General features: G+C 45.8%; 4 protein-coding genes across 4 annotated transcripts; 2 read left to right on the top strand and 2 right to left on the bottom strand.

Moving 5' to 3' along the window:
• Positions 1 to 225: 225 nt before the first annotated feature.
• Positions 226 to 4,279, top strand: LACBIDRAFT_247989 (uncharacterized protein; the record flags this gene model as incomplete). The annotated part of the gene is made up of 20 exons (XM_001878965.1): positions 226 to 355; positions 406 to 752; positions 804 to 868; positions 915 to 978; positions 1,019 to 1,208; positions 1,264 to 1,377; positions 1,778 to 1,976; positions 2,028 to 2,323; positions 2,375 to 2,463; positions 2,517 to 2,577; positions 2,628 to 2,694; positions 2,743 to 2,877; positions 2,924 to 2,993; positions 3,039 to 3,150; positions 3,197 to 3,272; positions 3,330 to 3,495; positions 3,549 to 3,740; positions 3,792 to 3,855; positions 3,909 to 4,015; positions 4,094 to 4,279. 20 exons carry the CDS (start codon positions 226 to 228, stop codon positions 4,277 to 4,279), a joined length of 2,730 nt encoding a protein of 909 aa, XP_001879000.1.
• A 323-nt stretch (positions 4,280 to 4,602) lies between these two features.
• Positions 4,603 to 5,947, bottom strand: LACBIDRAFT_317100 (uncharacterized protein; the record flags this gene model as incomplete). Its single annotated transcript, XM_001878744.1, has 6 exons — positions 4,603 to 4,751; positions 4,802 to 5,088; positions 5,138 to 5,177; positions 5,232 to 5,328; positions 5,381 to 5,456; positions 5,511 to 5,947. The coding sequence occupies 6 exons, from the start codon at positions 5,945 to 5,947 to the stop codon at positions 4,603 to 4,605; spliced, it is 1,086 nt and encodes a 361-aa protein (XP_001878779.1).
• Positions 5,948 to 7,681: 1,734 nt separating this feature from the next.
• On the top strand, positions 7,682 to 8,938 carry LACBIDRAFT_247946 (uncharacterized protein; the record flags this gene model as incomplete). The annotated part of the gene is made up of 7 exons (XM_001878964.1): positions 7,682 to 7,810; positions 7,885 to 7,977; positions 8,039 to 8,090; positions 8,152 to 8,288; positions 8,351 to 8,528; positions 8,581 to 8,668; positions 8,824 to 8,938. The coding sequence occupies 7 exons, from the start codon at positions 7,682 to 7,684 to the stop codon at positions 8,936 to 8,938; spliced, it is 792 nt and encodes a 263-aa protein (XP_001878999.1).
• A 432-nt stretch (positions 8,939 to 9,370) lies between these two features.
• Positions 9,371 to 11,940, bottom strand: LACBIDRAFT_317098 (uncharacterized protein; the record flags this gene model as incomplete). Its single annotated transcript, XM_001878743.1, has 4 exons — positions 9,371 to 10,536; positions 10,589 to 10,686; positions 10,736 to 10,914; positions 10,969 to 11,940. The coding sequence occupies 4 exons, from the start codon at positions 11,938 to 11,940 to the stop codon at positions 9,371 to 9,373; spliced, it is 2,415 nt and encodes an 804-aa protein (XP_001878778.1).
• Between the last annotated feature and the right edge of the window lie 12,036 nt (positions 11,941 to 23,976).

Raw genomic sequence — 23,976 nt, 5'->3', positions numbered from 1 at the left:
GGTGGCATTCTGCTTCCAGAGAATGGGGGGCCTCGGGGAGGAATTGGAGCGTAGGAGCTGGACTCGGAGATGATGATCTTGGTGATGATGATTTACGTATGTAGATACGTGTCAACCAAATCGCGTGCTGCCACGGAACTCAGGGGCAATTCAAAGTTTTCGCCTTACCCTCGTGTTTTTTCTTCTTTTCTTCTCCCCCGTCAAAGCGTAGAGGCTACCAAGATTATGACCAGTTCGCAGAGCTTCCTGCGTCAGCGCAAGCCACAAGCAAATGATGAAACGGAAAGCGAACTACACAATACGCCAGAACCTACCAAACAGGATGTTGTATGGGGCAAAACACCGGGCGGCGAAGGTTGGTGAAAATATCTATGGTATCCAACTATTCTGACTTGCGTGCAAAAGTTTTTCGAGTACCAACGACACATGATGTGATCACGACCCTTTTCAACCCCCGTTACAAGAAAAGTCACCTTGACCTCCTCAACCTTACTTTGCTCGGATTCCAACTCGTTCTATTCTTCATCTTGCCACGAAGGGCTAGCCAGATTTTTTTCCTCTTCTACTTTGCGTTCTGGCGCGGTGCGTATGATGCCGGTCTTGGCTGGGTCCTTACCAAGCAGAGCAAGAAAAAGTGGATTGTTAGGGAGGTCCAGAGGCTTGGATGGCTGGATGAAAAGCGTCGCCCTGCCGTGAGGAACTGGATACGGAAACAACTTGCCGACAAAATGGGAAAGGACTATTCCTTCGATGTAAGTGATTCATTTTTCAGGGATGAAGTGGTCTTACGACCACTATTCCAGGATCTCCCTTTGGAATACAACACTTGGCTGCTGTTTCGTCAAGCTGTGGATGTCATTCTCGTCAAGTGGGTTTCATCATAGCAGCATATAAACGATGCTGACTTCAAAAAGTGATTTCTTATCGTATTGCATGTTTGCGTTCTCCTGCTTCCGTGTGCCCGAGGGCCTCTCCGTCGTGGTGCATATAATGAGGTAAATTTAGATTATCTTTTAAGCTTGCACTTCTAATTCTCCGTAGATGGTTGGGTGGTTTCCTTCTTATCGCATTCAATCTTTGGGTCAAGACGGAGGCGCACAACGTCGTAAAAGATTACGGCTGGTATTGGGGTGACGTATTCTTCCAACGCGGCAATTTGGTCTTTGATGGTGTTTTTGAGCTTGCACCGCACCCCATGTATTCCGTCGGTAAGCGGAAGGATTTCCATATTCTTAGCAGTTCTCTTATTTTCTTGCCTTGCAGGGTACGCTGGGTACTACGGCCTGTCGCTTATTGCTGGGAGCTATGCCGTCCTGTTTGTTAGCCTGGCGGCGCACGCTGCGCAGTTCGCATTCCTCGTCTTCTTTGAAAATCCACGTGAGTGCGCTTCCTGCCAACCATCGTACTATATTCATAATATCGTCACCAGATATTAAACGCATGTATGGCAAACCTAAGGCTATTGCGAAGCGCACCCCGTTGTTCCCATCTACCATGCGCAAACATGCAAACAGCACTGCTAGCTCAAGCAGCATCCCATCAGCTATAGCCACTCCTGCTGAGCTTGAACTAGTGACTCCCGCAGCGACTGAGGGCGATACCGCCACAGAAACGGATCTCGAGACGGAGGTTGAGGAGGAAATCGTTCCTACAACCGCTAATACTAACTCGTCTAATGCGAAATCTGCAACTCCTTTCACCAAGATGTCGGGACATGTGTCTCAACTATCTAATGCCAGCTTCAACGGCGATGTTGATATGGGTCCGAACACAAGAGCTGTTGCAGCTTCTTACAAGAAAATCTCCAGACATGTATCTCAACCATCTAATGCCAGCTCTAACGGCGACATTGAAATGGATCCTAATACAAGAAGCTTGATTAGCTCTCCAAGGAAATCCGCAACGTCGCAGCACGATCTTTTGAACAAATATTTCCGACGGGATGTTGTTGTTTTGCGTAACCTGGACCTGCTTCGGTAAATCTCGTTGTGGCTCAACTCTCGGTTTCCGCTGATTTGGTTGACCAGATCGACCGATGCGATGCTCGTTTTGATAATTGCCTACGCCTTGATGATCTCTTTCCTACCCACCCTTTCTGCCCGTACCATGCTTGCACTTCACTTCTTGCATGCGCTCGCATGGTGCATGATCCACTACGTTGGTCTGGGGTTGATACTTCAAGCCCAGAGTAAGACGAAATTCTTGGTTCGGCATTTCATGAAGAACTATCATTACTCGCAAAATGACGGTGGAGGCGGGGCAATCGTTGAAGCGTTCACCAACTGGAAGGCAATTTACAATTTGAGCATGTGCATGACATATGGTTTGTTCCTGTCACTGTCTCATGGTAGCACTCAGTCATGCGTTCCCTTAGTGTCCTGTGTAGGCGTTGTATGGAAGTCATACTCTTTGCCACATGATTGGACTGTCGGCAATGAACTTCTCCGCCACACTTTGGGTGCTGTGCGTCACATTATCCCCTCAATAGAAGGATTTCTTACTGAACAATTTACTAGCTTCTCGTTGGCTTGCACGTCTGGGCTTCCATGGAGTCGTTTGAGGTTCTTGGAGTATTCGGTACTTGCTAACGTTGATGTTCAGAGAAGGGAGTGCTAATGATACTTCAGGATGGTTCTTCGGCGATTTCTTCATGGAGGAGTTCCCCACGCATCTAGAGTACACAGGAATATACCGGTTAGTGCATTCAACTTAGCAATCTCGACACCAACTTGACATCCCTAGATATTTGAACAACCCCGAGGCAATGGGGGGTGCAGCATGGTTTGGTTTGGCACTCATCAGCGGGAGCAAATTGGTTCTCTCCCTTGCGGTCATTCGGCATCTCGCCAACTGGTGGTTCTTGAGCAGTGTGGAAAAGTGCGTCTTGTGCTACCTTTGGTCACGTTTTCTGATGTGGTCTTAGCCCGCATATGCGGAAACTCTATGGAGACTCCCTTCGTAAGGATGCAGGATTTGTCAAAGTCATCAAAAACGTCGCGAGCAAGAACGTACGCATACTAGAGTCTCGTGCTGGAAAGCACGCTCCCGAGCTCAAGCGGGTTGCGAGGGAAGTCAAAGGAACCTTTGACAAAGTATTCGAGGAGACGGCTGATGCTGTTGAAGACTTCCTCGCAAAGTGTGAGCGCAGCTGTGAAATTTGTTGCATGACGATCTTCTCATTGTAAAGATCATTCAGCTGGCCCAAGAATTTCAGAAGTTGTGCAGGAGACCAAGGTGCTGCTGCAGCAATCTAGGGAGAGATTGGTCATCACGTGCGCGGTCTATCATCGTTTTTCATTTTGTATACTTACGCTTTCATTGACGTGCAGGCGTGTGTCCAACGACATATCTGCTTATGACTCATCCAAGTACCATGTATCCATCTCCCCAAGCTCTTTAACTGGCGAACGCACTTTCCATCTTGGTGAACCCATAACCATCAAATGGCAAGCTCCTCACAAGCACTCGCGCAAGGATTGGATTGGACTTTACAGGGTAGGTTTTCATTCCTTCCGAGTTATTTCTATCTTCCTCATCTTGCTACTTAGGTCGGGGCCAATAAATCGAACACTGTCACCAAAACATCTTCAATGGGGATGTGGCTTCCTGTTCATGGCGAGGAATGGGATGGCGATGTGCCTTTGGGATTGAAGAGGGTCCCGAGCAAGCACTTGGAGTCAGAAAATGGTGTAGTTACCTTCAAAGGGAATACACTACCTTGGTTGGTTGGGCATTACGAGGTGACAACTTAACCGCATGTGCAGTCATAGCGACTGAAACCCTTCTTACAGGTCCGTTATCACCATGATGGGAAATACAACGTCATGAGTATGGATGGACCTTTGGAAATCTTTGGTCGGTCTCCTTCTCAACTCACAAGGTTTCACAAACTCACGCTTCATCAACAGTTGACAAGCCTTCTGACATGACCTTTTCCTCCGTCCGAAACTCTCTGATGCGCATCGTACCCCTTTGCTTGGATTCTGACCCATCTTTGATCCCCTTCTCCTGTAAAGTATCACCCACACCCAGCCCCACCAATCTCCACGAGCTGCCTCCAGATGGACAGGCCGATCTTGAGGTGGAGCTGGAGGACCGTGACCCAGATGACTTCAGTTTCTGGTCCGAACATCAAGCGAAGAGGATTTGTGCGGCCATCAAACAAGTCTTCAATGTTGATTATGCACCGGAAGTTGTTGTGGCAGATGCAAATTTGACAGCTCTGGCAAACCGGATACTTATCTCGAAGGAGATATTGTCTACACGTTCGGATACTTGACGATGACGTTTGTGCAATTCCATAGACTAGTAGTAGCATGTAGATATACCTCAGCTGCTACATCTTAGGTGTTATGATTTTATGATTTATCCCATCTTATTCTTCAGACATGACAAAGTGATGACAGCAAGGCATTTATACCAAAATCTACAACAGTCCATCAACCAGCACAAGAACAAGGAATACATCTAGGACAGCCTTGGTTTACCCATATTCCGCAACCGCCGGCAAAAGTGAAAGGGAGAGGTTTGGGAAATAAACTAAATGGCGTGATTGTCTCTTTATCAAGAGAAAATTACATTGTGCCACGACTACGCAAATAGTTACATGATTCCGAGATTGAGATAGGGCCCCTTCCTTTTTGAAGGAGATGAAGAGGTCGGCTTCGGCTGACGTACAGCTGGAGTAGCCCAGGGGGATCGACACCAAACACAAGTCAACTCCTTGCCCTTGTTCTGGCTCGTCTGGCGCCCTGTATCATGAAAGTCAGTGAAAGGGAAAAGTGACACTCGAAAAACCTACACTGCTCAAAGCACTCTTGATGCAATGCATTCCCACACTCGTCACAGAATACGAGAGATGCCTCAGCGGCGCCTTCCATTCCATCGTAACAGATGGGGCAGTCGTCTTCTGGACCGGGAATACGTTTCTTCCCGGTGGGGGACTCGGGGGCAGCGGCTGGGGCGGTGGAAGTTGAGGGTCTGCCGAGAGCGCGGTCGTACGCCTCCCGTAGACGAGGATTTGTAACGTCGTTCGGGGCAAGAGGTGCCCTGGCGAAAATGGTCTCGAGCTCGCTTGTCAATAAACCCCTTCGATTACGATAAAAGATATCACACTGATATCGGAACAAAAGCTTACTTCTGGTACCATAGATTTGAAGTTTGTGGAACTTGTAGAACTGAGAGCCATTCAACATCAGACGCGTCAATGAACACTTAACAAACCAGATCACCTTTCAAGAAAACAAACATAATATGTTTGCAATGATTCCCCCTGATCGTATCAGGGCAATTGCATTTGGGTTTTCGCCCAATTGTGACCGTATAAACCTGGTAGATTATGAACGACAGAAGGTAAGAGAGCCGCAGAAGACAAACTGACATTGCCGGTTGACCCAAGCACGCTGAACTCCTCTTGTAACTCGTCACCATTCCTTCTTCTTTCAATCATAAAGAACCTATCACTCAATATTCGAGACCTGAAACATGAACAGGAGGTAGATATTTCACACCTTTGTGTCATGACCCTCCCCACTCGATCCTGGATGTTCTGCGGGCAGCTAGCCAAAAATGTTGCACCACGGCCTTCCGGCGCAGATGAAGCAGGTGCCTTCTTCTTCTTCGACGGGGGAGCCTGGCTTGAGCTGGGGCCTGCGGCTGAGCTAGGCCCCGCTTCAGCGTCTGGTTGCGGCTGCGAAGCCTTTGATTTTCGCACACGAGTTTTTTTCGTCGGTGGTTCATCAGGAGGCGTTGTGGCCTCGCCAGTGTTTTTCTTTGCTGCAGCTCTCCGGGGTCGTTGGACACGAGGTTCAGGAGGGTCCGACTCCACGCTCTTCTTGATAACTCGACGCGTTCGTTTCGGCGTAGGCTCTGCAATTTCAGCTGTGCTTGACCCTTCCACAGCGTCACCTTCAACTTCAACGTCAACTTTGCGTTTGCCGCGCGCCATTTTTGAGATGAGAGAGATGAGGAACGGTTGAGCAGTTGACTCAAGTGCAGTAGCTTACATAATCACCCGAATTCGATGCTTGACCCGGAAGTGGATAGGGGATAAACTGAAGATAAACAGGCTCAACTAGTCTCGTCGCAGGACGACCAACTTTTATCTGGGTGAACTCCATCTAACCGCCGGACGTCATTGGATCCCGCTTTCCAGGAGTTTGGCACAATCTTTGCTGGCATAGTCATCTTTGTTTCCTACGGGAATGTTTCAAGAAAGGCGAGTATGCTTGTTCAAGATTTGGTGTGTCTGTTCTCAGTGCCAATAGCTGCGAGCCGCCCGTGCTTAGACGCGCTTCTTAGCATCGCCTGACCCGGGAGCTAACAAAGATGTGGACCACCAACTCTCCGCCGGCATAAATACCACATTCTACGAACTCTTTTCAATTCTATTGGCTTTACGACTATTCTAAATGATATAGCAAGTAAGGTGACAATTGCCGTTTGTGTCTTTTCGCCGTTGCTTTTACTCATTATTACCGTTTCCGTAGAGAAGTTCTGAGTGGTAATGGTTTCATAAGATAAAAGATCACCCATTCTTCGCTTGAGAAGTAAGGGGACCCGCAACGGCAGAGGTGCTCTCAGGACACATTCCGCAAGCAGCCTTTGGAATGTTGGCATGTGCGAAGGAGGTAGGGTGACCAAATTATCTTGAGGGCATAGATTCGCACCGACGGACTCGCAGTAATGACAAAATCATTCGTGGCGCGATGACCACCGGAGTGTCGTGGATTTTCGCCATCCCCGAACTGAACGACAATGGCGAGGGTGGCCCGTACTTCCAGTCTTATGCGATCTCCCTGATCGAATCTTCATCCCCCTACTCGTCAAGCGGCCACCAAGGAGACGTCTTTGCCACCATCGCGCACTGGGTAAACTGCCCCCGATTGTCACTGAAATGTCTCTTTGCGTTTGCTCCGCGTAGGCTCAAAAATAGCTACTCAGAGCTCGGAGATGATGATTACTTGACAAGCTCGGAATCCAACAACTTGCCTAGGCTTTGGGCAAAGATGAATCTCTTGTATCTTTATAATGCCAACCCGTCTCTGTAAGGCAAAGCTTGATGAAGACAGAACTCGATTTGTGCTCTCCAACGACCCTGTTTGCCTTTGTTGTTTTTGGAGGCTCCAAGTTCATTTAAGGTTGAAGTGACGCTCTCTCCGTCATCTATGATCCAACGCCAACATCTTTTCGTTCTCGCGCACCGAAAATATTTCATCTCGGCCACGTTGCCAGCTGTCATGGAGGTGTGCTCGTCCTCTCGAAGTCTATTCTCGGAATCATGATCGAAAAATAAGAAGGATCATCGAGCGGAAAAATATCATCTCCCCGTCTTCGGAGCGATGGTTACGCTGCAATATATAACTTTGCATCACTCTAGAACGCAAGCTTCTTTGTCGCGCCTCACTTCAGAATTTTTACATGATTACCGTGTAGGGAAGGTGGCGCGTTTTACTGGTCATCCGTGCATTACACCTTTGTAATGGAATACGCCTCTGCACGGGATTATGGGTTTCATGTCCGTGAACGAATTGGAACTCCCATGTTGTGGATAGTGTTTGACATCGCGAACATGCCAGCGCTTGATAGACTCCACTCTGGAAAAGCCCCAAATAACAGATGAGGTTTGAGTCAAGTGCGTCAAGCACTCCTACCTCCGCTTTCCAATCTCCTCAGTCTCATCATGAAGTTAACCATCTCTCACCACAAATGTGCAATCCGCAAAGTCATGGCCGAATTTGTTGGTGTGGCACTCTTGGTTATCTTTGGCGCGGGGACTGCTTGCCAGGTTGTCCTCTCGACAAATCCAAGCGTCTCAGCCTCCGAACGAGGTGTAAGTACTCCAACTCCCTTGGTAATGCCTTGAGATTCTCAGAGGTTTCGTAGTCGTTTCTTTCGATCAATTTCGGATGGGCAATCGGTATCGCTACGGGTGCCTGGGTCAGCGCTGGCATATCTGGAGGACACATAAACCCCGCAGTAAGTGTATCAATTAGTCCGCTCCTTTGCTATCGGTCTCATCTCACGTCGCCAACTATAGATTACAATTGCAATGGCGACGTACCGCGGGTTTCCCTGGCGTGAAGTACCCGGTACGTCCAAGGCTGTTGCTTCTTGAGGTTGTGGCGCAACGATCTCATTGTCGTTCTGTAGGCTATATTTTCGCCCAGGCGTTGGGTGGGTTTGTTGGTGCAGCGCTGGTGTACGCAAATTATTTCCATGCAATTGATATTTTCGAGGGAGGGCACATCCGCACGCAAGCCACTGCTTCTCTCTTTGCGACATTTGCTGTAAGTGCCTTTTGTCTCTGCACCGCAACTTGTCTGATGAATATCTTGTTGGACAAATATAGCTGCCGTACATGACACAAGCATCATGTTTCTTTTCAGAGTTTTTAGCCACCGCCGTCCTTTTCATCGTGTTCTTGGCTCTCAACGATAAGCATAATGGCGCACTCACAAATGGGCTCCTACCATTTGCCCTGTTTATTTTGTTCATTGGTCTTGGGGCATCGCTCGGCATGCAAACAGGTCACTACACTGTTTCCCTCTATATTTGTTTGGTGTTTAATTTAATTTAAAGGTTATGCCGTCAACCCAGCGAGAGACTTTGGACCGCGCTTGTTCCTTGCTATGGCAGGCTACGGAAAGGCCGTTTTCAACTATCGCAGGTACGCTGCAATTGTTCTGAGCAAAAGCAGGCATCTTTTTGCCATCATTGGGAGATTTTCTGTATGCTCCAGCATCTCGATATCTCAGTTTCCTCCTACTCTACTCCCCTTCGCCTTTCATCTAAGATAATTGATGACCTTGTTGTTCCTTATAGACAATATTGGATTTGGGCACCCATAATTGCTCCAATCCTTGGCGCTCAAGCTGGAGGCCTGCTCTATGATACCTCTATATATAATGGAGATGACAGTCCAATCAAGTGGCGGTAGGTGCAAATTTTCTGAGCTCTGCATTGAGTCCACAATATTTATATATGCTTGCTAATGCGTTGTGTTCAGTCATCCCTCTACCTCCTCACAAGACGGCCAGTCGACTGAGGCTGTCTGAGGAAAGGTGTCTCTGTCGAAGATTCTTCTTATGGTCGCCAAGCTTTTTCAGGTTTTTGTAGTTGTAAAACATCTTATCCTTCATTAAAAGTTGTATCCACAATATCTCACAAGCACTTACTGTACATTTTAGTAGCAATTACCAAAAATACACCGTCATGTTGACATTTGCATCGGCTAGATAAAACCTTACACCTACCTTGTTTTCGACGAGCTTAATTTTTTCAAGGCAGATGAGTTACCAATTTATTCGAAGATCTACCAAAGGATTAGAGACCTAGTCTAGATAAATATGCTCTATTACCTGACGAATCCTCACATCTGCGACCTTCGCATCAAATTCCTCCTCACCCTCCTCTTGTCCGCCCCAGCCACCCCTTCTCCACCCCTCCCCCACTGGAGGTACGGCACCTTGACTCGCTCAACACCAGCCACATCACCCTCATTACTGCTCCTAAAGTCTAACATGCCCCAAATGGGTAGCTCCATCTCACCCTTAACGAACACCCGCGCCCCAGAGAGGAGTGCAGGCGGAAGCGGCGTCAGAACGTGGAGAAGCGGTTTTGCTGGTGAAGAAGAGGGAGGAGAAGGGGGTTCACAGTCCACGAGATGAGGAGCCACAGCGCGTATGAGCGCCAACCCAACACAGGTTGACGATGAAGGCGAAGGAGGGGTGAAATGTCGGGTATATGGAATACCAATTGTCTTCCCTTCCGTATCCCCCCCATTTATACTTGTATCCCCATAGTCACCCAATGTCCCAGGTTCACACTTCACAACGCCCACAATAGCACCATTGAGCACACGCCCAACCTCCTGCGGAGCGACATCTTCGCTCCCCGCGCCCGTCAGCACAACCTTATCCAAAGCCACACTGGCATCAACCTCGTAGGCCGGGATAGCGCACAGCGGCTTGGCAGTGTCCCAGCCCCGAACAGTAACTTGGTTCACTTCTCCAGGCACCCCATTCTGGGGAAACACTGCGTGGAAGTACGATAGGATGGACATGGCTCTATGGTCCGCGGCTGTGAATCCAGGGATCAACGTCGAAGAGGGTATACCCTGCACAATGTGTACTTTTGAATCGCCTTCATCTGCAATCGCGCCCCCGTGATACGCCTGGTACTGGTTCCGTGCGTTGGGTATGGGGGTTGGAGGCGCCCCCGAATAACCATAGTGCTCACTAGCCAAGGAGGGCTGAATATCAAAGACGTCTGTGGGTAAAAGCAAGTCCTCAATTTTTTGAGTCAGATCCGCGCCAAGGCCTTTGACCCACCCCATGGAGTTGACGATGAGTGGGATTGAGTCGGTGATGCGCGATCCTGGGTCGTCGTAGTCGACGCTGGGGCTTTGAACATTCAATCGGTAGAATTGGAGGAGGGCTGCAACGGAGTCGAGGTAATGAGATGGAGAGGAACGCGGAGTGGTGGCGCCCATGTAGTGGGCTTGGTTTGGGAGGGTTTGATGGGTGAATGGAGGACCTTATACTCGACCTTAAGCGGATCTTGTGTGTAAATCGATGTATATGCGTACCAAATTGATGTTCCGAAATAACGTTCAAGGCTACCATGCCGCCTGGAGTGAATTCTGACTGGCCAATATCGCACTCGAGGTAAGCGACGCGTTCAAATCTTAAAAAAAGGCATTGGCAGTTATTAAAAGAGAAGTGAAGGCAATTACACTGTCAAAAGCCGATTCAAGAGTGTCCGACAAAAGGTGCTCTTTCCTGAGTTCTTTGGGCCTTTGACGAGGTATGTTCCCGCTAAAGGGGACTCCACTGATGAAGAAACATCCGCCAATGCCTGTTCCCATGATGGTGACAGTGTGAAGGGCTGTATGTCTTTCGTCTGGTGAGTGACCTACATAATGCGTTGAAAATGGATGTTGGCAAGTCAAAAGAATGAACAACTCACCATATACAGCCCTGGGATGTCGAATGGGGCTTCTGCCTTACCCTTTTGCCATTTCGAGGGCTCAAACACACCCTCGAAAGAACGGCAAATTTGACCTAGGCCTTCCACGCCCGTGGGCAGCTCTCTGAGCAAGATGATAGCCGAATTGCGAGGGAACTCAACGAGACGGTGGGGGAATTGAACAGAATCCGCTATTGATCCTCCACCGGCAGCATGTCTGATGATAGGAAGCGGCGAGGACCTGGGCGCGTATATCCGGTGCACAGTGTTGGATGATTGCAGTGTAGAGCAGCACAAGGAGATGGAACCATGAATGACCGTCAAGAGACACGCTCCGAGAATGCAGAGGGAATCTGCTGGTGTCACGATGAGGATAGTTCCACCCACATTCTGAGATGACGAGTCCAAAGCGGAGACCTCCTCAGCTGTGAGAACGAACGTGTTCTGGTCCGTTGTTGGTTGAAAAGTCGACAGAATCCGATTTTCATCAAAGACGACAAGTTTTCGAGCTGATCTAGGGAAGAAAGGCGACAGATCGAGTTTGGGGCCAGCAGACACTTCAGCCGAGTCTTCGTCTGAGGAATCTTCCACCATACGACTCGGGGACCATTTGCGCCTTGTTTTGGACGGAACGAGGGATGGTCCTGGCTCCAAGTCCGAGTCTTGAGACAGCTCGTCCACATTTTCATCGTCATCATCCGAACCAACGACAATCATATCTTCCTGCTCCTTGAAATCATCCTTCTGTTTTGTGAAATACCTCTCCTTCGGCAGTTCCGCTTGCTTCCCTTTTTCTTTCTTCACTCGCTTTTTCTTTGAAGGTTTTGCATCCTGCAAAGGCGCCTTTCGTTTCGGGTTTGGCCTTGGTGTCCCCTGAGGCGGAGGAGCTACCTGCTCCTCTATGTGAGGTGTATCGGGAACCTTTTGAAGCTCTGCTTGAGCAGCTTTTCGTGCTGCGATAGCACTGATCATGGTCACACGTGATGAAAATTATCTTCTCCAAGTTGTGTACATCCAGATTCCAAGAGGCCTAAAACAAATTTTTATATCTGTCACTCTCAACGCCAAAATCCGTCGTCAAGAACCAAGAACAAGGCACAACGAAACAAAGGCAATGCGAAGGGCAGGGAAGACATTTGTGACAGTGGATAAATAAAACAATAATCACCGTAGCGCGCCTACGGGCGCAAAGCCCGCTACGGCGTTTACATAAAAAGTAACTGTTTTTTTTCTCTTCTTAAAAAGTGATTCTGGGATCCTTTGTTGGCTGCTCGTCGCCGAACCGCTTGCGCGGTTCGCTCTTCACAGCCAACGTCCCTTGAGAGCTGCAACCACTGTAGCGGGCCTACGGGCGCGCTCCGGCGATTAGATTAAAAAGAAATGAACTTTTTTTAAAAGTGATTTTTGCGACCGTTCGCCAACGTCGTCTCTTTCTCTGGCTGGACGATGACAAAAGCGATGCAGACGTACAAACAGACGTAAAGTATTCCACCGTGGGAGGGCTGGCCCAGGACGATGACGAAAGCAGAATCCAAACATGTGCAAGAGAGCTACAAACAACCGTAACGTTTCCCACGGTGGAGCCCTTGAGAGCTGCAGGCTAAGACCCACTACTTATGTAGCGGGCATGTAAGATTAGGCTGCTCCCCATACTTCCAAGTTCCAACTGTCGCCTTCCTTCTGACCTGCTGGATTACCAATGGCCAGCATCAAGATTGAATCCTTCCGACTGAAGAGATCCCCATCAGTTCAAATGGCCTATTACTGTAGCATTTCGTTCAATTCGACAGGGCCCGTGACGCGTGACAAGCCTGTCGAAATTTTGGTTTCGACAACCTCAGAAATTCGCCATGACAAGCCGAAAATTTGGGCAAATTTTCGACCATTTAGTGCCGCAGGCGACGAAATTTTTTGACATTTGTCATATGACCACCAGATGAATTCAACACCTTACGGAAATCTGCATGACCACCGTGACATTTCAGCAACTTGAAGGGCCCCGTGACGTGTGACCGTCGAATTGATTGAAATGCTACAGTAGTGCCATCTTTCGCTGATTCAATACTCCCCTCCTGGTCGCCTTTGAGATGCTCGAACTTTACCTCTCGTGTCCTGATGGAAGTGCTCCGATTGCAAGCCTGTTTACCATGTAAGCATCCAGTCTGATTGTTGTGCCACTAGAAACCAGTGGATCATTTTGGATTGGGGGGGGGGGTCCTGTAGGTTCCAGAAGCACAATGCTCGTGAACGATGTTACATTGATGTTACAAGGACTAGAACTGGGAGAGAATTATCAGCATATAGGAAGGAGATCGAGAAAAGATAGACTAGTGGGAGCATGCGGGGGACTGCTGCAAGTTTTGTTGCTGCACAGGATGATAAGGTAAGGTAGAAAGGGGAGCAAATCCAGTGGAAGGGGAACTCACTCAGAACCGATGCACCCAGACATTCTTGCAAGGATGGTGAGAGCCCATACAATAACCCTTCGCCTTTGAATCTCAGCAGCTTCCCACTCTCTCTACATCGAGAGCACATTGATGAAGGTGGTCTTGGGGTTTCGTTTCCATCTCGGGCAGCAGTGGGAGGTCGGGTTAGGATGTCCAGGCGACAGTTGCTGAATGACCCAGAGGGGAAACATTGCGCGACTCGTGATGAAAACCTGTTCAATGAGAGATGTTCGACTGGGTTAAACCATGCATTTGGAGATTGGAAGTGGCCTTGGACCCGCATTGACACTGGTCGAACAAAGACAAAACTGGCAGTTCTTCAGGCCTCCTCCAGGAATCAGCTTGCTCTTTGTAGTCACCAAGACGATGAGTGTATAGATGGGGGAGTGCCTTGAAAGGATGGGTGGTGCATTGTTTTGCTTCTGTGCCACACTTCTCTGTTGACTGCCATCTTTTGCAGCCAAACCACTTAACCTCTCAGAACGAGACCTTGTTCAGGCCTGTCAGCTGATTCTGTGAAACAGTCTGTTACACATTTCGAAGATTGGCACCGCACAGCATCAATACTCTCTTCTGAACCACCATGTCTGATTCTAACGACCCCTGCGAAAATAGTTTGAAACCCAAGTTTGAGGAATTGCCTGATGAAGTCATGATCGCTGACTGCCCACACCGTGGCGGTTTGAGGTTAGAGTTCATGATATCATGCTACCAGATAAATATCAATATAGCTCGCCCCAGCTCTGCCCCGCCTACCTTGATAACTCCACCTTTGACCATCTGTGTGGCCAACATAGCCATGCCAGTCACTAGTAAGATACTTTTTTCAATCTTCCTGCCCCAAGGTCAATATCAATCACTCATTGAAATCAAATAAGCAGGTGATCAGGTTGAAGTCACTGACTGAGGAGTGGCTGAGTGCTTGCAACAAGTTTTACATATCTCCACTGGTCTGCATTAACCCCAAACTTCTATCATTCATCATTTGTAACACTGATATAGATTTCTTGAGTCCTCACCTGCCTGCCTCTTTACTGTCAGTGGACACCAAAATGACTGTTGCCTGTAAGATACCCCTCAATCTGTTTGCTATAAAGTTGATATTTACCTTTGTCAATTCTGATCTTACAGCTGATATGGTTGAAGGTTCTATGCAAGGAGCTGTTCATTTATTGCAACACTCTTCTTCTGTCTTGACAGGTCCATGCTTGCTCCAAATCTCTATACTCTATTTCTGATAACTCTGTGTAGATCCTCCAATTTCTGACTTGCCTATCTCTCCAATCATTTCTTCTCCTTTGAATGAAGAATCAATGCCTGCTGGTCAGTACACTTACACACATAGTTCAGAATCTGATGGTCCATGGAACATGCAGAGTTCTCAACAAACTTTCAAGCTGAAATCATAAACAATATTTCAGCTCAAAATGTGAACACAGCTCCCAACTATGGTTTGTTTTGTTTGAATCATCACATTTTATTCTTTTTACTTATAGTTTAATAGGTACCATCAATCAAGGTAAGTAGTAAGAAAAACATCATATTCATTTTAATGTTATTTTTGGTTGGTAGGTGTGGACCCAAAGATTCATATCACACTTGACATGGTTAAAGATGTACTACTGGGTATTATTGGAGGTTCTTATTCAAAATGTATAATTGACTTAATTTTTCTGTTACAGCAAAGGAGATTTATAAATGGCTTTCTCCACCCAAGGAGTCTATTAACTACAATGCTGCATATGGAGCTTTGGAGAGTCAGCCAGACACCTGTCTATGGTTTCTGAATGGAAATAAATTTTCTGGGTGGCTGGATCAACCTGGATTTCTCTGGGTCAAGGGAAAATGTAAGTTTTTTGTCAAGATTTGTAAATCTATATGTTATTGACCATCTATCCAGCTGGCTCTGGGAAAACCATTTTAAGGTTGAGAATTTCAATATTTCTAAAACATTTCTAAAACATTGGGTTGATTTTTCTTTACACAGCTCAGCAATAATTCACAATCTTCTTCAAAGATTCAATCTTGCTACTGCATACTTCTTTTTTGATGGAAGAGACTCACAGAAAGATTTCCAGCTGCATGATAAACTGATACGATCACTCATCTGGCAATTCTCTCTGAAATGTAAGGGTGGAGTGCCTAAAGTCTTAGTGAATCTGTATGCTCGCTGTGGTGATGGCCATCAGGAGCCAACTCTGGATGATCTGCAGAATACTCTTCACAGAATTCTTATTGGCTTTAGCTCAACATTTATTATTCTGGATGCCCTTGATGAATGTGCTGAAAGAGAAAAGCTTCTTGATTGGATTCAGGCTTTTATCCAAGAGAAAGATATAAATCTTGGGCTTCACTTGATAGTTACTAGTCGCCCAGAACAGGAGATTGAGGACAAACCCAAGTTTTATCAATATCTTGACTTAGTTGAGGAATCTGAGAATCATGATCTTGTAGCCTATCTTGACTATCAGCTTGAACATGACTCTGACTTGCAAAAATGGAGTTTTGACACTCAAGAGCAAATAAAGTTGACATTGATGAAACAAGCAGATGGAATGTATGTTTTTTATCAACATTTGAATGACAAAATAACTTAAATAAAATTTTAGGTTTTGTTGGGTTGCATTACAGCTGAATGAGCTCAAAGAGTGCCGGACCAAAACTGATTTGATTCAGCAGCTAGCTGATCTACCCCAGGGTTTGGATAAAACATATGATCAAATCTTATTGGAAATCAAAGAAAAAGATCATAGTTATGCCAAGACATTTTTACAATGGCTATGTTTTGCTGTCCGTCCATTGACACTGGAGGAGCTAGCTACAACTGCTGCTGTTGATCTTTCTGCTGTGAATGGACCAGAGTATAGATCTGAAAATGAACTTCAAGAAGTTAAGGATGTCTTGAAAATATGTTCTAGTTTTATTATAAAATCAGATGGTGGGGTTCAGGATAGTACTACCTTGAAATAAGCACTGACTATTAATAGGTTTTGTTAAGCTTTCTCACTTTTCTGTTAAGGAATATCTCATATCTCAGTATATTCAAGATCATGCTGTCAAGCAAGTCAGAGAATTCAGTTTTAATGAGGGGCTATCACACACTATCATATCTCAAATCTGTCTGGCCTATCTGTTACAATTCAATAAATCTGAGGCACTGTATATGAATTTAGAGGTATCCTCTCCTCTTGCTGCCTATGCTGCAGAATATTGGGTGACACATGCACATTCCTGTGACAAGAATGATTCTCAGTCATCTTTGGTATTGGCATTGATGATGAAGCTTCTGACAGAAGAAAACCTTGCTTTTGCAAACTGGGTTCAACTTTGCAATATCGATGACAATGACTATATTACTTCAGGAAAGCTGCAGGATGAGATTGCTGAACCACTATATTATGCATCACTGGCTGGATTGATTGAAGCAACACAAGGTTTGCTAGAAAGAGGAGCAGATATAAGTGCAAGAAAAGGAAGATATGGGAATGCACTCCAGGCAGCAGCATCTAAAGGTCATTTCACCATTGCAAAGCTGCTGTCAGAGAGGGGGGCAGATGTAAATGCACAGGGAGGAAGATATGGAAATGCACTCCAGGCAGCATCATTAAGAGGCCATAAGGTAATTGTGGAGCTGCTGATGGAGAAGGGGGCAGATGTGAATGCACAGGGAGGAGGATATGAAGATGCACACCAGGCATCATATGAAACAGTTACAAGGCCAATGATGGAGGAGGAGGCAAATGTAAATACACAGCAAGTAGAATATGGAAATGCACTTCAGGCAGCATCATGTGCAGGCCATGAGGCAATTGTAAAGCTGCTGATAGAGAAGGGGATAGATGTGAATGTGCAGGGAGGAGAGTATGGAAATGCACTCCAGGCAGCATCATTGAGAGGCCATGAGGCAATTATGAAGCTGCTGATAGAGAAAGGGGCAGATTTAAATGTGCAAGAGAGGATTTTATGGAACTGCACTCCAGACAGCATCATATACAGGCCATGAGGCAATTGCAAGACTGCTGATAGAGAAGGGGGCAGATGTAAATGCACAGAGTGGAAGATATGGAAATGCACTCCAGGCAGCATCATTGAGAGGCCATGAGGCAATTGTGAAGCTGCTGATAGAGAAAGGGGCAGATGTAAATGTGCAGAGAGGATTATATGGAACTGCACTCCAGACAGCATCATATAAGGCCATGAGGCAATTGCAAGACTGCTGATAGAGAAGGGGGCAGATGTAAATGCACAGAGTGGAAGATATGGAAATGCACTCCAGGCAGCATCATTGAGAGGCCATGAGGCAATTGTGAAGCTGCTATTAGAGAATGGGGCAGATGTAAATGTACAGGGAGGAGGATATGGAAATGCACTCCAGGCAGCATCATATACAGGCCACGAGGTGATTGCAAAGCTGCTGATAGAGAATGGGGCAGATGTAAATGTGCAGGGAGGATTCTATAGTACTGCACTTCAAGCAGCATCTCATCAAGGCCATGAGGGAATTATAAAGCTCTTGATAGAGAGTGGGGCAGATGTAAATGAACAGAGAGAATTTTGTAGAAATGCACTTCAGGCAGCATTATATGGACGTCATAAGTCAATTGCAAAGCTGCTGATAGAGAATAGGCATTTATTCAGATAGGGGGAGGAGAGCAGGAAATGCACTTTATGCAGCATTATATTAATATGAAAGCATAAAGCAATTGCAAAGCTATTGACCATCATCATAGCTTTGACTAACAAATAGTAACTATGGACATCCTGCAACTTCCATGTGCTACTCATATTTTGCCTTGGGCCTTTCTGCTTCTAAAAAATGTTAAACAACCAATTTTGTACAGAATGGTTCCTTGTTGGTTCAACTCATATATTGAAACTACTTCTATTTACCTTTATTATTCTTGTAACAGGTTAGTTTCATATCATATCACTATCTATATGCCATTCCGACATCTGACCACCAATAGTATATGCACCCATCTACACACATAGGCTTACTTCATTCATGTATTATATCATTCACCTTGTGCATTGTATCAATGCCTTGTGTTTGACATGGGGAATATATCTATTTTAAACCTATGCTAGCTCTATGAGTTTGACTCAAAAAGCCTTACCAAGAGCTATAGTTGTCAAACCCTGAGCTACTTAGTGTGGGAGGCAAATCTTATCAGTGCAACAACCTCCATGGAACTGCACCTGGAAGTTGGAACATGAACTATGTTGGACTGTCACAGCTTCAAGCTGTGACTCCTTTGTGGGTCCTCACACCTTCACTCACCAGTTCTACAATGACTAGTGGATCCTACCTAATGTGGCAGTTCACAACTTTCTGTATACTTTTCTATCTTTTTATATACTACTGTATTATTTCAGTCAATTCAGCAATAACACATAATGTCCCCTCCCAAATCATCAAAATGTAACAGGGGTAATGGTCATTTTGGCCAAGTGCCAAGTTTATTTAACATTTAGAAATCACAAAAAAATCTCCTGGTATTGAACTATTGTGTAGTGCTTTTTGAGTCAAAACCTTAAAATATTGAAATGTAGTACCTAGCCAGGCTTGTGAAATGGATAAGTTACATGGCCATTCTCCCCTATCTTCCAAAAAAAAAATTAATGTAATGGACATTCTCCCATGTGCCAAATTCAGAAGCAGGCAGGCAACACATAACATGGCCTGCTGAACTGATCAAAATGGTACAGTACTGCCTTATTCTTCACATTTACCTATTTTACTATTTTCATCACCAATCTCAATGTTGAATCTAGACCCTAGTTGCCAATGTAAGGAACTCAGTCTCAGTATAACAGACTGTATCAGAGTATGTGTACCTAGATGACAACATAAGAAACTAGGTACTGTGAGTGACAATGTTGCAAGTAAGAGACAAAGTGGCTCACCTCAGTCTCCATATATCTGACTGAGGTGCCCTGGTGCTACTGAGGTAAGCTATGCAAGATAAAGAGCCACTGATGTAACTAGTAGATAAAGGAAAGGAGAGCTAAAGGAAATAAAAGAAAATAGTAACCACTTGTCCATAGTGTTGTGATTATCATAACACTCCTTCTCAGATGGAATTTTGGTTTACTTGAGACCAAAAAATCTCTGGAATCAGGAGAATTTCTTGGGTTTGAGAGCCTTCATAAATAAATTGGTGATCATGTCATGTGTGTTTATATAGAAAAGTGAGAGTTCTGCTGCTTGGACATGTTTTCACATGAAATGGTATTTTATGTCAGTATGTTTTACTCAGTCAGGTAGTAGTGGGTCTTCAGAGAGATTTACAGCAGTGTTGTTGTCACAAAGTATGGTTGTGGAATTTGTATGAGTGTGACTGATTCTATCCAATAGGGTACATAGTCAGATTGCTTCTTTGGACACTTCAAATGTGGTAACATATTCAGCCTCATATGATGAAGTGGTGACAGTTTCTTGTTTTTTTGCTTGTCAAGTAGTGTTTAAAGGTTCAGTCCATAGGACCAAAAAAACTGTAGGACCAAACTGAATTGAACCATGGACTGGTCTTTTTTTCGGTTGCAGTTGCCCAAATTTGGGGTTATTCTGGTTGCCAGTTGCCTCATTTCAAAAATCTTTTAAAACTGTTCAAAGAGCAGTTTCAATCAGTTGCAACTGGTTAAATGGTCATGTGACTACATACCCTGGTAACCACATTTTTTCACCTTTGATTGGGTTTTTAGTTCATCAAAAATGGTTAAGAACTGAGAAAGATATAAGCAAATCCATTTTGGTACAAATACTTGTTTGCACAACTTGTACCAGAATGACTTTAATTCTAACTCACTCAAATTTTCATCATTTTGCTTGATTAAATTTTTGGATATTGAAACTATAAGTATGAAAATATGCTCACCATCTATCAATGCATGATATGCATCAAATAATTTGCAGTTGCCACATTATACTTTGCCCAAGTCTTTAGGAGATGTAATTCAGTTTAAGTCATAGCTATGTTAAATCTTCACCAAATTTCTTACAAATTGGTAGAATAATGGGTATTTACATGCCTTGATATGTTATATAACCCATTTATTTTTTAGAGTAATAATAGTTGAGATACAAATGGTTTATATTGGTACAATGAATTACATGCAAAAAACTGGTCTGGATCAGTCTGAACCAGTTCCATGGACCACACATGACTCGTCCTAGGAGGTCCAGTTTGGTTCCTTCAATATCAGTGTGAAACTGTAGGGTTGTTCAAGGCTTCTCAATGGAGGCATGAGCAAGAGATGGTGGCAGAGAAGATTCATGGTACATGAGAGAGAACATGTGGAGCAGTCACAGGCATCATGGCCATGCCTACAAGATCCAGTGACCCAGGATGGGGGACGCTGTCACCTGGCATAGGGCTCTGGTATCCTGCAGGGGAGGTGTATGGCTGCCTAGCCGTAGATAATAAGAGTGACCTGCTCCACATGTAAATGATATGGAAGTTGCAAGTAAGTATATTGGTTAGCCTTGGCACAACAATATACAAGAAGACAAATATGAGTAAATACAATTATCGGTAAGTAGTAGGCTACTGTATCACAAAGCCCCCTTGTGAGATTGGAGCATCATTCACAGTAATTAAGTGTACTTAATCCTCCCCCACAGATTCCAGATGGAGTTCACATGGACTCCATAATTCCATCTGGACTCCATTTGGAAAAGACCTCACCTACTTTATGTAAAAAATCCATCTGGACTCCACATGGACTCCACCTGGAGTCCAAGTGGCCTCCAGAATCTTAGTGATCACCACGGGTAACCCGCGGGTGCTAATGTGTGACCTGTACCTGCACCTGCAAATACCCCTACCCAAGAGCCGGGTTGGGGTGCGGGTGTGGGTTTGTACACGGGTTGCATGGGTCTTACATGGGTTGCGCGGGTTGTGCGGGTCCAATGGGTCTGACAGGTCATAATCTACGAGAACAACATGTACGACAGTTTGAAAATACTTTACACATCAATATGATCCCATCCATCTTCCAAGTCCTCATCATCCTCACCATCAGTCTCCGGCAGCCGTGTAACAGAAAGTACATCTTTATTCTTGACGTAGCCAAGAAGGCTTCAAGCCTGGAGACACATGAGCGAACGGGTTGTTTGAGCAGACATGCGGTTGCAGAGATGAGACAAAAGTATACAGCCATGGCTAAAACATGTTCAATGTCAGTGGAGGTAGCTATCGAGTACATCAGTAATGTCACAGTCTGTGTTTAACAGATAAATTATGCACCAGGGATAGAAAGATAGTCAAGCGCCATGCGGGAGAGGCGAGGGTAGACCGTCTTCTTGGATGCCCACCATGCAAGTGTCTCATGTGGTTTCATCGAAACAATGTCTTCAGAAAGGTATTGCGAAAGTTCGTCAAGGTTGGTGAAAGACACGGTTCCTGAGAACGCAGGAAGAGAGTCAAACATGTTGGTTGATGTCGAGGTGCTCTGGAACTGGGTTTAGTATTATCGATTCTGATCAGGAAGCACTTACCCGCTTCTCAGCCTGAGCAGCAAGAACCATGCTCGGTTCTGAAGTTTCAACTTCCAGATCCCTGTAGGAGTTGATGTACTCCTGCCTGGTGAGCTGTTCTGCTTCGTCGATCCATTCTTTCTCCCATTTCGCCGTTTTGAAGTATTCTAGTTTACAACATGGATCAAGAACTAGTTTAAGGAAAGTTAATGTATGAATAAATAGATACATAGAACCGAAATACATACCCATTGTGATGCAATAGACCTTGGAGCAATCGGAATGTTCATAGTAGTGGTTTAGGGTTTTTTTGGACAGACTGGCAGCTGCGCGGATGGATGTGGGAAGCTTTGAGTTGACAGAGGCAGTCGTCAGCCACTCATCGATGTGGTCCATGGCTGGAAGGACAGTGGGGATGTTGGGCGTCGAGCGCGAAAAGAACAACGTCGCATCTTTGAATATCTGTGAAAAGATTAGTAAGCTGTCCCATGGATTGTTGATGTCAGCTCACCATCAACAACGAAGACAACTGTTGCGTGATCTCCCACTCATCGTCATCAAGCTTGTATTGCCGAAGACCAAGGTTCTTGTCACCAGTAAGTCTGTCAATCGCCTTTCGATAGTCAATTGCAAACTTTAACATGTCATAGGTCGAGTTCCAATGTGTTGAAACATCTCGGGGCATCGCACATTCATCCAGACCCAGGTCTTTCAATGTCGAAAACCACTTCGGCAACAGCAGAGTGGTGGAGTTTATAATTGTGTAGGAGAACTTACGCAGCTGTAGAATTCTGGTAAGTCTTCGTCTATCCATTTCCGATACAAAAACTGAATGTACCTTGACTAGTAGCAGCTGAACTGGGAGGACACTGTCATCCAGTTCCTCACGCTCGACATCCGATAGCTCAAGGCGCTCGTCAATCCATCCATCTGTGCTGTCCGCCTGCCCACCTTCATTATTGCTGTCGCCATCGCCATCCAATCGTGCTTCCTGAGCCTCAAGCTCCTCAATATCGAGGTTTTTTGCCAGTTCCAGCAGCTCAGCGGTTGCGTTGTCCAAGACTTCATCCTTATTAACTTCGGGGACGTCAAACACATGAATGGCGGTCTTTGCGACAAGGCTGAGGACATGGTTGAAGCATCGAATCAAGTTGGATTCACCAGGAAAGGCGGGAGCGAGCTTCGAAAGCTTGAGGATCATCGTGCCATTATTGGACGTGTTGTCGCATGTGATGCTGAGGATCTGGAAGGAAGGTATGTTTGAATTCTGTGATATAAGAACCCTGCTTACCTTGTCTGAAATTTTGAAGTCTTCCAGGATAGTTGCAAACACCTTTGCCAGGTTCAAGCCAGAATGCGAGCGAGGGACCTCGACAATGTCGAGGAGCATCGAAAGCAGAATGCCATCTTGCTTGAGGTGGACAGTAACCGCAACATAGGCCTTATGGTTGGGAGAAGACCACGTGTCAGTAGCAAAGCTGAGTGTCCCTGGGTGTTCCTTGAAGCAGGTGAGACTACATCTTATATACCGTCATGCCAACTGACCTGGAGAATTCTAGCAACCCGATTTCGAGTCTTCACAAACACCAACTTGACATCTCATGCAGAGGTACTTGGCGACGGGAGCCAGTACTCCGGGCGTCCAGTCTTCATCAAGCTCTGGAACCCACAATCCTTGAGGATATTCAAGGGCTGTGAACTCTCAGCTACCCAATGGACTATCTTGGCCCTGTTTCATTTTTTCAGTACCATTCTCCCCCATGGTGAGTTAAAGAAATACCTAGTTTCCGTTTGGGTGTGCTGATGATGTGAATAAGTAATTTTCCCTTTCCCCTTCCGTTCAAATGCCGCCGTTATCGATCCAGATGGTGTGATGCCTTTTGTTGCCTCACGGATTTCATCAACAGGATGTCCACGGGCGGCGTCGACATTTTCTTCACCCCAGCATTTTACGGCGTGCCTCCGAAGATTACTGGTGGACTTCGTGTCTCCAGTGAGTGGTACCTACCACTTTTATGATAAATTTGGGCAAGTGCCTGCACAACTTTTTGGACACTGCCCAGGTTTTTTATGAAATGAGAA

This window comes from Laccaria bicolor, genomic scaffold (genome assembly GCF_000143565.1).
Source record: "Laccaria bicolor S238N-H82 LACBIscaffold_7 genomic scaffold, whole genome shotgun sequence".
Lineage (NCBI taxonomy): Eukaryota > Fungi > Basidiomycota > Agaricomycetes > Agaricales > Hydnangiaceae > Laccaria > Laccaria bicolor.
Note: the sequence above shows the minus strand (reverse complement) of the source record. Positions and strands in the feature narration are given on the sequence as shown.